General features: G+C 38.1%; 1 protein-coding gene and 1 pseudogene across 4 annotated transcripts in view; one reads left to right on the top strand and one right to left on the bottom strand.

Annotated features, from left to right (window-relative positions):
- Positions 1-5,120: 5,120 nt before the first annotated feature.
- On the top strand, positions 5,121-5,751 carry LOC103289579 (ran-specific GTPase-activating protein-like; annotated as a pseudogene).
- A 3,348-nt stretch (positions 5,752-9,099) lies between these two features.
- PPP3CB (protein phosphatase 3 catalytic subunit beta) overlaps positions 9,100-14,546 on the bottom strand; it is a 55,736-nt gene continuing 50,289 nt past the window's right edge. For 2 of the 4 annotated variants that reach the window (XM_008145379.3, XM_028151320.2), the window contains exons 13-14: positions 12,660-12,689; positions 9,100-11,354 (exon numbers count right to left, since the gene is read on the bottom strand). In XM_008145379.3, the coding sequence (XP_008143601.2) occupies positions 11,176-11,354; positions 12,660-12,689 (209 nt within the window). In that variant the 3' untranslated portion in view covers positions 9,100-11,175. The remainder of the gene's footprint in view (positions 11,355-12,659; positions 12,690-14,546) is intronic. The other 2 variants (XM_028151322.2, XM_008145381.3) reach the window with 1 other exon arrangement.

Raw genomic sequence — 14,546 nt, 5'->3', positions numbered from 1 at the left:
GTGGCCTTGGACCCCGCACTGGCACTGAGTTTGAGTCGGTATCAATCTGGTGAACATCACTCACCCCTACCTGGTGACTGACTCACTGTGAACCTCCCTTATGCAACTCGGGTACCGCCAGAGGCTCTTTCAGTGACGGAGCCTAACGGGCAGCTGGCAGCCAAAGGCAGGAGGAGGAAAATCTTGGGGTGCCTTGGGACACTTGCTGGCCTGACCCTGGGCCCAGTGCCAGCCTTGGTGTGTAGTTTGGTCCTTCCTGTGCACACTCTGGCCCAGCAGAGGCAGCCATTAACTATGAATCGCTTGCAGCTCTGATAGGTTGTCCAGGGCCAGATACAGGCAACATCTGACATTGGCCTGCACTAGAGTCCCTCCCAAAAGGCCCAGAACCAACACACTCAGTGGCCAGCTTCAAACAACATCAGAGCAGGATACAATTAGCTTCACAAGCAGTATATACAAAGGGAGATCTCAGCAGGCACCAGACTCTCCTAGGCAAACTCTGCTGCATGTGGGCAGCACCTGCACAGCAGCTCGCATGCTGTGGTTGGGATTGAACCTCACAGTCAGCCAGCCTGATGGTTGATCCCATGCATAAATGGGCCAATAGCAATCAAGACTCAATTACAAAAGGAGGGCCCATATAACTCACAAAAGGGACATTCCTGGAGCAGCCAGCTCAGGTGATCAAGGAGTGCACCTCTGAACCACACAGGACACAGACCACATAAGGCCACCCAGCAAGACTGAGAGTCATAGCATATCTATCTCATTCACAGAAACAAACACAAAGAGACAGCTAAAACAGGGAGACAAAGAAACAGGCCCCAAATGAAAGAACAAGAGAAATCTCCAGAAAGAGAGACAAATAAAACAGAAGCAAGCAATTTATCAGATATAGAGTTCAAAGTAAGGGTTATGAGGATGTGCAACAGCATGAAAAAGGACACAGAAACCATAAAAAAGGACCAGTCAAAAGTGAAGAATCCACTGGAAGAAATAAACAGTAGGTTGGATAAAGCAGAGGATCGAATCAGCACTTTGGAAAACAAGGTAGAAAATCATTTAAGGTACCTTTGTGACAACATACTGCATAACATCCACATCATAGGGGTACCAGAAGGAGAAGAGAGACAGCAAGGGATTGAGAAACTATTTGAAGAAATAATAACTAAAAATTTCCCTAACCTGAGGAAGGAAAAAGTTACACAAATCCAGCAAACACAGAAAGTTCCAAACAAATGAACCCAAAGAGGCCTACACCAAGACACATCATAATTAAAATGCAAAAGGTTAAAGACAAAGAGAGAATCTTAAAAGCAGCAGTTAGTTAACTACAAGGGAGCTCCCATAAGACTGTCAGTTGATTTCTCAAAACATTTCAGGCCAGAAGGGATTGGCATGAAATATTTAAAGTGATGAAAAGCAAGGACCTACAACTCAGACTACTTTGCTCAGCAAGGCTAACATTTAAAATTGAAGTAGAAATAAAGAGTTTTCCAGACAAGAAAAAGCTAAAGGGGTTTGTTACCACCAAAACAGTATAAAAAAATATTAAAGAGCCTGCTTTAAGAAGAGGAAGAGGGAGAAAGAGGAGGAGGAAGAGGAAGGATAGGCAGCAGGAGGAGAAGAGGCAGAGGGATAGGGAGGGGGAGAGGAGGAGAAAGAGGAGTAGCAGGGGTAAGAGGAGGGGAAGGAGAAGAAACAAACAAAAAAACCATGGAACATAGTTAAAAGAATAAAATGGCAATAAATAAGTACCAATTAATGATCACTTTAAATGTAAATGGCTTAAATGCTTCAGTCAAAAGATATAGGGTAGCTGAATGTATAAGAAAATAAGACCCATACATATGCTGTCTACAAGAAACCCACCTCAGAACAGAAAATACACAGAGTAAATGTAAAGGGATGTAAAAAGATATTTCATGCAAATGGAAAGGAAAAAAAGCTGGGGTAGCAATATTTATTTCTGACAAAATAGACTTTAAAACAGAGGCTATAGTAAGATACAAAGAAGGACACTAGTAATAATAAAGGCAGCAATCTAACAAGAGGATATAACCCTTGTAAACACTTATGCACCCAACAGAATGACCCCTAAACGTATAAAGCAAATCTTGATGGACATAAAATGATAGAGTGATAGTATTATAATCATAGTAGAGGATTTTAATACCCCATTGACATCAATGAATATATCTTACTGGACAGAAAATCAATAAGGAAAATAGTGGCCTTAAATGACACACTAGATCAAATGAATGTAATTGATATCTTCAGAGCATTTCATCCCAAAGCAGCAGAATATACATTCTTTTCAAGTGCACATGAAACATTTTCTAGGATGGACCACATCTTAGGACACAAAACAAGTCTCAGTAAATTTAAAAGGATTGAAATCGTATCAAGCATCTTTTCTGACCATAATAGTATGAAAGTAGAAATCAATCACAAGAAAAAACTGAAAAACAAACAAAGACATGGAGGCTAAATAACATGTTACTAAACAAATAATGGGTTAATGGTAAGATAAAGGAAGAAATCAAAAGATACCTTGAAAGAAAACAAATGATAATGAGAACACAACCACTCAAAATTTATGGGGGACTGGGAAAGCAGTCTTAAGAGGGAAAGTCATGTCTGGCCCATGTTGCTCAGTGGTTGAGCATCGAACTATGAACCAGCAGGTCATGGCTCGATTCCCAGTCAGGGCACATGCGTGAGTTGCAGGCTTCATCCCCAGTAGTAGGTAGCCAATCAATGATTCTCTCTCATCACTAATGTTTCTATCTCTCTCTCTTGCTCTTCCTTCCTCTCTGAAATCAATAAAAATGTATTTTTTTTTAAAAAGAGGGAAAGTCATAATGAGAGGAGTTAGCTTGACACAAAGGCGGACAGGGCAGGGGTTCAGTGGAAAACACAGGCATGTGGAACATAGGTAGGGCAGACACAGCAGTTTGAGAAAGCCTAATCACAGGAACCAACGATGCAGAAATAATAGAATGTTTTTGGACTCTGAGCAGGAGGCATGTGAAACTCGGGAGGGTTTGCAGCAATAAGATGAACTGACGCAGAGGAAAAGTTCAGGTCCATTGCTGGGCAAGAACTACTGAGGGAATCAAGCAGGTGGCGACACAGGTAGATATTGAGAAGGCTTGTAGTAAATATATACCACTAGACTACAAGGCTTCACTGGAAACCCATTATTTGGGTTGGGAGTCTGAATCTGCTTATAAAATTTCCACGCTTTTGCTTAAATCTTCTGGTCTGTGGAGCTCATTCTTTAGAGTCACGAGACATGACCCCAGGAACAAAATCTCAGCTTGCCGTTACAGTTATCAATAGTATTACAGGCCTATCTCAAGAAACAAGAAAAATCTCAGATAAACAATCTAACTTTAGCCCGGCCGCTGTGGTTCAGTGGTTGAGCGTCGACCTATGAACCAGGAGATCAGGATTCAATTCCCAGTCAGGGCACATGCCCGGGCTGCGGGCTCAATCCCCAGTGGGGGATGTGCAGGAGGCAGCCAATCAATAATCCTCCTCATCATTGATATTTCTATCTCTCTCCTCCCCTCCTCTTTGAAATCAATAAAAATATATTAAAATAACAACAACAGTCTAACTTTACACTAAAGGAACTTGAAAAAGAACAACAAACAAAGCCCAAAGTGAGCAGAAGGAAGGAAATTTAAAAAACACACACATAAACAAACATAGTCGAAAATTCAATGAAACCAAGAACTGGTTCTTTGAAAAGGTAAACAGGATTGACAAACCTTTAAACAGACTCATCAAGAAAAAAAAGAGGACCCAAATAAAATCAGACATGAAAGAGAAATAACAACAGACATAAAGAAATACAGAGGATGCCGAAACCGGTTTGGCTCAGTGGATAGAGCGTCAGTCTGCAGACTGGAAGGTCCCAGGTTTGATTCCGGTCAGGGGCATGTACATTGGTTGCGGGCACATCCCCCGGTGGGGGGCGTGCAAGAGGCAGCTGGTCGATGTCTCTCTCTCATCGATGTTTCTAGCTCTCTATCGCTCTCCCTTCCTCTCTGTGAAAAGTCAATAAAATATATATTTTTTTAAAAATACAGAGGATTGTAAGAAAATATTACAAACAACTATATGCCAACAAATTGGACAATCTGGAAGAAATGGACAAATTCTTAGGAACATACAATATTCCAAAACTGAATCAGGAAGAATCAGAGAATCTGATTACAACTAATGAAATCAAAGTAGTAATAAAAAAGCTCCCAACAAAAAAAAAGTCTGCCCTACCCAGTTTGTCTCTGTGGATAGAGCATCAGCCTGCGTACTGAAAGGTCCCAGGTTTGATTCCGGCCAAGGGCATGTACCTTGGTTGCGGACACACACCTAGTAGGAGGTGTGCAGGAGGCAGCTGATTTATGTTTCTCTCTCATTGATGTTTCTAATTCTCTATCACTCTCCCTTCCTCTCTGTAAAAAATAAAAAATAATATATATATATTTTTAAAAGTCCTCACTGGATGGTTTTACCGATGAATTTTACCAAACATTCAAAGAAAAATTGCCCTGGATGGGTAGCTCAGTTAGTTAGAGTGTCGTCCTGATACACCAAGGTTATGGGTTCAACTCCTTGTCAGGGCACATACAAGAATCAAGCAAGTAATGTTCCTGTCAAGGGCGCATGGCTCCATCCCCAGCCCTGGTCAGGGTGCATGTGGGGAGCAACCAATGGATGTGTCTCTCTCATCGATGTTTCTCTCTCACGTCGATGTTTCTCTCTCTGTCTCTCCCCTTCCCTTCCACTCTCTCTAAAAATCAATGGAAAAATAGCCTCAGGTGAGGATTAACAAACAAAACAAAACCAAAAAAAGAAAGAAAAAAAATCAAGCAATGAATGCATAAATAAGTGGAACAAATTGATGTTTCTCTCTTCCTCCCACCTTTCCTCTCACTATCTATAATCAATTAATACAATTTAAAAAAACTGGCAAAAAACAACAACCCCAAAACCAGCAGTCACTAGGTGGAGGGAATAGGTGGAGGTATGGGAGGCACCGGTGCCAGCGCCAGACTTGGAGTGAAGGAGCCACTGAGCCAGTGCTGAGCCACCGGGTGGCCACCATGGCCACCCATGAGGACCATGATACCTCCATTGAGAATGCAGATGAGTCCAACCACGACCCTCAGTTTAAGTCTATAGTTTCTCTTCCTGAGCAAGAAATTAAAACGCTAGAAGATGAAGAGCTTTTCAAAATGAGGGCAAAGCTGTTTAGATTCGCTTCAGAGAAAAATTTCCCAGAATGGAAGGAACGAGGCACTGGTGATGTCAAGTCCTGAAGCATAAGGAAAAAGGGACCATTCGCCACCTCGTGAGGAGGGATAAGGCCTTCAAGATATGTGCCAACAACTATTTCATGCCAATGATGGAGCTGAAGCCAAACACAGGCAATGACCATGCCTGGATCTGGAACACCCATGCCGACTTTGCTGACGAGCTCCCCAAGCAGGAGCTGCTGGCCATCTGCTTCCTCAGTACTGAAAATGCACAGAAATTCAAGACAAAGTTTGAAGAATGCAAGAAAGAGATCAAAGAGAGAGAAAAGAGAGGATTGGGCAAAAAGGATAATGCTGAGAAAGTGGCTGAAAAGCTAGAAGATCTTTTGGTGGATGAGACGAGGAGACCAAGGAGAAAGCTGAGGAGAAGCAATGCGTCTTTTGCCCTTGTTTTCTGTTCCTTCCTTTTACTTTTTAAAAAAGTTTGCCTTGTCCTTCTTTTCAGTTTGTTTTTACAAGGGAACTGAATTCCAACAAAAAATTAAAAAAATAGAAATAAAAAAAAAGAACCAACCACCTATCCTTCTCAAACTATTCCAAAAAATTCAAAGGAGGGAAGACTCCCAAACTCATTTTACCAGACCAGCATTATCCTAATTCTAAAACCAGATAAAGACATGACAAAGAAAGAAAATTATAGGCCAGTATCCATGATGAACATAGATGCAAAAATCCTCAACAAAATATTAATAAACCAGATCCAGCAATACATTAATAAATTCATACACCATGATCAAGTCAGATTTATTCTGGGGATACAAGGTTTGGTACAATATCTGCAAATCAATAAGCATGACACACCACATAAACAAAATGAAGGATGAAACCACATGATCATATCAATAGATGCAGAAAAGCTTTTATAAAATCCAGCACTCATTTATGATAAAAACTCTCAGCAAAGTAGGAACAGAGGGAACATAATGCAACAAATGCATAGCCAACATCATAGTCATGGACAAAAACTACAAACATTTCCGTTAATATCAAGAACAAGACAGGGATGTCTGCTTTCACCACTCTTATTCAACATAGTACTGGAAGTCCTAGCCACAGCAATCAGACAAGAAAAAGTAATAAAAGACCTCCAAATTGGAAAAAAAAATAAGTAAAACTGTCATTATTTGCAGAAGACATGATACTGTATATAACCTTGAAGAATTCACCCCCCCAGAAAAAACACTACTAGAAATGATTAATGAATTCAGTAAAGTAGGATATAAAATAAATATCCAGAAATCAGTTGCATTTTAAAATTTTATTTATTTATTTAAAAAGATTTTTAATTGATTTTGAGAGATAGAGGGAGAGGGACACACAGAAAGAAACATCAATGTGAGAGTGAAACTTCAATCAGCGGCCTCCTGCATGCCTCCTAGTGGGGATTGAGCCTGCAACCAGGCCATATGCCCTGAGCAGTAATGGAACCGGCATGGGTCAACATCCAACCAACTGAGCCACACTGGCCAGGGCAGTTGCATTTTTATACACCAATAATAAACTTTCAGAAAGGAAAACAATCTCATTCACAATTGCTTCAAAAAGAATAAAATACCTAGGAATAAATTTAACCAAGGATATAAAAGACCTGTATTTGGAAAATTATAAGATACTAAAGAAAGAAACTGAAGAAGATACAAATAAATAGAAGCACATACCATGTTCATAGAGAGGAAGAATTAACATCATTAAAATGTCCATAATACCTAAAGCAATCTATAGATTCAATGCAATTCCTATTAAAACACCACTGACATATTTCATGGAACTAGAACAAATATCCTAAAAATTTACATGGAACCACTAAAGACCTTGAATAGCCAGAGCAATCTTGAGAAAGAACAAAGTTGTAGGTATCATGCTACCTGATATCAAACTACACTACAAGGCCATAGTAATCAAACAGCATGGTACTGGCATAAAAACGGATATATAGTCCAATGACACAGAATACAGAGACCAAAAATAGTGAATTAATATTTCATGAAGGAGGCAACAACACACAATGGGGGCCCTGGCCGGCACTGCTCAGTGGTTAGAGTGTTGGCCTGTGCACCAGAGTGTCTCGGGCTTAATTCCGGTCAAGGGCATGTTCTGGGGTTGCAGGTTCGATTCTGGTCGGGCTGAGTATGGGAGGCAACCAATGGATGTGTCTCTGTCACATCAATGTTTCTCTCTCTCCTCTCCCATCCTCCTCCCTTCCACTCTCTCTAAAAATCAATGGAAAAAATATCCTCACTCCTTGGGTGAGGATTAAGAAAAGAAAGAAAGGAACACACAATGGGGTAGAGATAGTCTATTTAATAAATGGTGTTGGGAAAATTGAACAGATACATGGGAAAACAATGAAATCAGACCTTTCTTATACCACACACAAGAATAAACTAAAAATAGATTAAAGACTTAAATGTTTGACTCAAAACCATAAAAATCTTAGGAGAAAACATAGGCAGTAAAATCTTTCTCTTAGCAATATTTTTTTCTGATATACTGTCTCAAGCAAGGGAAACAAAAGAAAAAATAAACAAATGGGACCACATCCAACTAAAATATTTTTGTACAGCAAAGGAAATCATCAACAAAATGAAAAGACAACCCACTGAATGGGAGAATACATTTTACAATGATACATCTGATAAGGGGCTAGTGTCCAAAATTTATTAAGAACTTATACAACTCAACACACACAAAAAAACCCCATCTAATTAAAAAATGAGCAAAAAACCCAGGTAGACACTTTACCAATGAGGACATATAGATAGCCAACAGACATATGAAAAGATAAGCACAATGAAATAATCACCTTATGCCTGTCAGAATGGCTACCATCAATAAATCAACAAGTGTTGACAGAACATGGAAAAAAAGGGAATCCTCGTCGTGCACTATTAGTGGGACTGCAGATTGGTGCTGCCATTGTGGAAAACAGTATGGTATGACCTTCAAAAATTAAAAATGGAACTGCCTTATGATCCTGCGATTCTACTCTGGGAATATATCCGAAGAAACCCAAAACATTAATTCAAAAGGATATATGCACCCTTATGTTCATTGCAATATTATTTACAACAACCAAAACCTGGAAATGCTTAGGTGTCTATCAGTAGACGAGTGGATTAAAAAAGCATTTACAGCCCTGACTGGTTTGGCTCAGTGGATAGAGCATCGGCCTGCGGACTGAGAGGTCAGGGGCATGTACCTTAGTTGCGGGCACATCCCCAGTGGGAGGTGTGCAGGAGGCGGCTGGTTGATGTTTCTCTCTCATCGATGTTTCTAACTCTCTACTTCTCCCTTCCTCTCTGTAAGAAATCAATAAAATATATTTAATAAAAAAAAAGCATTGACACAGTGGAATACTAATTGGCCATAAAAAAAGAAGGAAATCTTACTTTTTGTGACAGTATAGATGGACCTAGAGAGCATATACTACATGAAATAAGCCAGTCCAAGACAAGTACCATATGATTTCACTTATATGTGGAATCTAATGAACAAAATAAAGTAAGAAAATAGAAACACAATTATAGATAGAAAACAGACTGACAGCTGTCAGAGGGGAGGGGAGTTGCAGGGCTGGGTGAAAAGGTGAAGGGATGAAGCAAAAACAAAAAAATAAAACAAAAAACCCTCATAGACACAGACAACAGTATGGTGATTACCAGAGAAAAAAGAGGGTAGGGGAGGTAGAAAATGGTATAAGGGGGATAAATGGTAATGGAAGGAGACTTGACTTGGGTGATGAACACACAATACAATATACAGACTATGTATTATAGAATTGTACACCTGAACCCTATATAATTTTATTAATCAATGTCACCCCATTGATCAGTAAAGAAAAAGTTGTAATAGTCAACAATTTGAGTTCTGTTTGCTACCTGCAAGTAGGCAAATATATACATTTTTACTTAAATTAATGCTTTAGAATGTGTATTATTATAATCATTGTTGAAAACTGTAATTAAAGCTGTTACATAATCAGATTATATAAAATGGCAGGAAAATGCAATTATCACTAATATCTTTTTTTCTTACTGTTAAAACACCCAGTAAATTTCCAATACTATTGTAACAAAATTCTAGACTATAAGATTTTCTTTCAATTAAACGTTAAGTGAAACAGTGATTTTAAATATTAGATTCAGAAGGCCTATCTATATAAAATCGGCACCCAGTCCTCTCATGCTCAGGTACTATTGCTCATGCAAAACAAGTGTAACAAAAATTTCTTAAAAAGCAAAATTTATGAAGACAAGAATTTAACTCATTAAATTAGCATAAATTATCCATGAGATAATCTTCTCTGAAGGATATGTCCCAGTTCTATTAACAGGATTTTCTGATATGCATGAGAAGGTCAAATCAGACTACATCCAAATAAAACCCAACACAGAGATAGGAGCAGCGGCCCATGCATGGAATTTATTGTGTGCTACTATTTATAAAATACTCAAGATAGTCCTGCACATGCATAATATTTCCAACTCAGACAGGAGACCATACAGAATACACTTTCTGGCAAACAAAACAATAGTTGGTTCCGCTGCCTGGAGCTCTGAGTTGTATTCCAGGGCATGAGGGAAGCAGGCCACCAAAGTAAAGGGAAATACCAAACTACAGTGGCAATCAATACAGTTCAATAATTGTGAAAAATTAGCACATGGTTCCATTTAATTTAACCAAGCAGTTCTGTAGCTATCAAAAGAAAATGTTCAACATGCAGTCTTGACTTTTATGCCTCCACTAACATCTGAATGATTGAATAGAAGCATTGTTGCTTCTATGCTGCATTGCTTAATCAAAAACACTTCCAGATCATTTTAAAATTTCCTTTGCATCAAAACATAAAAAATGATAAAAAGCCAGCAGCAAATCATCCTGGTGGCTATTTAAGCAACTTGAATACTCACAATAAACTAAAATTTCTCATAACATCTAGGTAACTTATACATGTTGTACCTGTACATCATAGGTCTATATATTAAATATTTGCAAAATGAAAACATGCATACACAAAATACGTCAAGTTTTACAGACATGATTTGAATTAAAATTTACTTTGACAATGTACAAATTTCTTTTAATGTATCTTAAATGAGTAATTCTGTAATTCTGCATTAATTTTGAAATTTAGAGGTTTTCTTCTTAAATCTCTGGGATGTAAATCTCAGAAGATCTGGACAAAAAGATTTTGAATTAGTTTTTGGAGTTGTGTTCAAGTAAGAGAGTCTGTCTAGAAATAGGTTGTGCATTCATAATTTAAAAATACCAAGACTATATTACAGAATTAGCCACATTTAAGAACTATAGACCTGAGGTCAGCATTTTGTATAAACACCAACTGGGTTTCTCAGTATTTTTCAGCCCATAATTCAAAATACAGCTTAGTAACCTCAGAAATGTATTTTAAGACCATGCTAGTTCACCCTTTAAAGACATTCCATGGGGGAAAATGTCCACATTAGCTCTTAGGATTGCATTTGAAGTCATGGTTGAAAAAGAAAATCTAATTCTACTGAAGGGAAAAAGAAATCTCATTTGTAAACTTAAATGTGTGAACCACAAGCATAAATGGAGGTGCAGTGGCCCTCCAATTGAAATTGCCCCAAGCCCCTTGCTCACTGCTCTCTACCTTGGCAGCGATGACCCAATCTTATCAGATAGCATAATATGTCCCAGGGCCCTCAAGCCTTCATCCAGGAAGGGGGCTGAGGTCTCAAAAGCACAATGGTTTCTCCAGAGGGATTGTGACATTTACAGTCAGCTTGGCCGACCCCTCCAGCTTCTCGGGTAATCTGTCCATTTGGGGCCCGAGATGTGAGAGTCCCTGGGAAGCCGTGGGTCACTGGGCACTATGGTTGCCAGTCCCGTGGTTCTCAGTGGCATGTGCGGTGTTCAGAGAATTGAAACCATCTGGTTGTACAGCATCTTTCCGGGGTGGCATTCTCTCATTGATCCTATCCAAACCCTTTGCCTCTTCAAAACTGCAGATTCTATGTGGTGGAGAGAATCCTCGTATTGCTTAACAAAATGCAAATTTGATAAGTCAGTAATTGAAAAACATTTGAGATTTCAAAAACATAATCAATAAGTTTTAAGAAGACATTAGCTGTATATAGTAACATTTAAATCTTATTTAATCCTATCCCCATTCCAGACTTCCCCTTAAAATGTGAAATGTTTAAACCTAAATGTAGACATGACAGCATCATAGATGACAAGTGTTAGCAGAGCCTTTAAAACACACACACACACACAAAAATAACCCTTCTGTCTCCAAAATCAACCTCTAGGCAATGGTCTCAGGGTCTCAGTCTGACTTCTACTACACCAATTATCCCCTACCTCAGACCCCCAACATCACAAGGACTATCACAGTAAGGAGGCTAAACAAGGTTAATCCTCAACATACAAACCTGTGTCAAAAGCTTGGGGGAGAAAAGTAAAGTTAAAATTTAGCAGATCAGACCTATCTTGAAGGCCAAGGTATCATCACTCCATCACCACCAATATGAAAAGAAAAAGGTGGGAAATGCCTCCAGGAGTTAGATCTGTGTTTGGCTGATAGCAAAAAAATATTTATAGTTTCATATTTTAGAAGATTTCATCTTTAATTCACTGGCTATCCACTGCATATTCTTGGGAAACCCACATAAAAATAAATGGTAATTCTCCTCCAATTGTTATAGTTTCTCATTTACTTCATCTGGAATGATGTATCCTACATTAAAATGTGCATAGAAAAGATTTCCATACTACTGATTGTAATCTGGTTGCTTTAATATGTGTAAATCCTGGGATTCAGAGTCAGCAAAGCATTTGCCAATGTGTCATTTTAAGGCAATACATGGTATACATGAATATATTATTATTATCAGCAAACACTAGCCCAAACTGCAACAAAAACAAAATCATAGTGACAGCTTCGGCACTTATGTCTAGTGTGGGGTTAACTTAGGGAAAAAATAATCTGAGTAACACAGAATCATGCAAAATATGTAATAGATTTTTATATGCAACTTTAAATGCTATAATATTATAGCATAACATGCAGTACTCTAAAGAATTCAGAAACATTAAATGCTAGTTGGATAATATACTATAAAAGGGGAAAACCCAGATTGTCATTATGGAAATCAGTCCTTGTGATTAAAAAAAGAGAGAGAGAAAAAAAGAAAGAGAGAGAAATGTGACAAACTGGATGAGTCAGTGAGTCTGATTCATCTTGGGTTGTGCAAGGTAGGAGTAAGACACATCCACAGGACATTCTCTGATGCCCACCCACACACCACAGTTCCCTGCCCAGCGCAAGGACTCTTATCGTACCTTTTTCAGCCTCAATAGCCTCAACTGTGGCTGTACAGAAGTGAGCAGAGGCATGCAAAATGAATGAGAGAGATGAGAAGGGTCATATTGTACAGCAGAAAAGGCAATGATCACTTAAAATATCACAGTACCCCATACTACATCATCATTTACAATTTAACATAATAGTACCCGTATTACAGAGCCCCATCCAATCCCCCTTCCTGATACAGCAGTTTACACACAGCACTATGACAACATTGCTCAGAGCACAGAACACACAGACCTTCTGTATACACAGACACCGCAGCACCCATGCAAATGCACTCCAGTATTAATTACCCATCTTGAGTTCAGTATTCTGATGGCCTTAGAATTTTCCAAGTTTATTATATCATACCCTTCACAATCACAAGGAAATTCTCTAGGGTGAAATTATGATGGTAGAATTGTAGCAGGAGAACAAACAAGAGATTCTTTACTTTCTAAAGTAATACTCATTACCAGTTGGTTCCCTAAGATATAAACTAGGAAAAGTTAGCAGTGTTATTCCTGTTGCTTCTGATTCATAGGGCAAAGCATAAGCTGCAAAAGTTGGTATGGCTACAATGAAATTTAAGGGCAGTAAACTTGGTGAGTTACTCTAAGTAGAACAGTTCTGTAAGCTCTGTTCTTTGTGGGTAATCTAAAAGGACCCCCTCTTGTCTACGAGGAACTTCCTTTCTATTCTAACATTTGTGTTCCAAATATCTGAAGATATTAATATCTATAGCCTTAATAAAATCCACTTATGTTCAGTTTATCATGAACTCAAATCTGCCTCAGGTACTAATAACCTACATTCTCAAGTAAAGACAGATAAATGGCTATTGAACATCTTTTCAAACCCAGCTACCAACTAGAGAGGAATCAAGAGAATGAACTGAGGTCTTACGGGCAATAAATCCTAATTATTTCATGATGTGAACATACACATAGGTCATATAAATAAGAAATGTGTTCTTGGTAAAGCTTGTCTCTACCCCATTTAGAGAATTTCAACATATTATTTATACATTTTATAGTCAAAGATTCCTTCAGCTCACTTCTGGGTTCAAATTGTATAAAACACTCACATTGAGAATGAGGACAATACTGCCTGACAATATTGCCAATTCTCCACATTAGCCAAATAAACACACTCAGAATATTTACAACAATAATGCCATATCCCTTCTATTTTGTTTCTTCTACAATAGGTCACTTAGAAGAATTATTCTGGAAACAACCTTTTAGCAGTACACATCATTTAGAAATAAATTTTATCCAAAACAATTTTTAATGTGAAAGGACATTGGTGAGTCTAAGGAATTAAAGCAGACTACATTAGAAAAGGTTGCTGATCTCAACCAGATACTAAAATGAAATGGGGACCCAAAAGAAGTAGGATAGACACTGAATAAGAAAGAGAAGAATTAATTCTCCTTAACCATTAAATATAAATAAAAGCAGACATACTTATTGTATACCACTGTACAAATCACCATTTACAAAATCTAGCCCTGTACATTTGGACAATACTCTTAGAATTTTCCCAGACAGAAAACTGGGATAAATGACCTATCTTATCTTGACCAGCCTTGGAACATCTATTCTTCAAAATATGGACTATTTTCTTTATAATTTAGAAAATGCCAATCAGAATATTTTTAGTTTGTAGTAACAGAAGTAATTTTATATGAAATATTTTATAACTTGTATTATATATGGCAATGAATTAAAAATAAAAACATGTCACTATAAGAATTCGTATTTGAGTGTGTCAATAGTTTGTTTTTTAAGTTTTAAGGATGTCGTGTACTTTTTTTTAGTGTGTCAATAGTTTAAGTCTGCTAATAAACTTTTAAAATAATGAAATATGACATTATA

Source organism: Eptesicus fuscus, chromosome 17 (assembly GCF_027574615.1).
Source record: "Eptesicus fuscus isolate TK198812 chromosome 17, DD_ASM_mEF_20220401, whole genome shotgun sequence".
Lineage (NCBI taxonomy): Eukaryota > Metazoa > Chordata > Mammalia > Chiroptera > Vespertilionidae > Eptesicus > Eptesicus fuscus.
The sequence above is the reverse complement of the archived record's forward strand: the minus strand, read 5'-3'. Positions and strand labels throughout refer to the sequence as shown.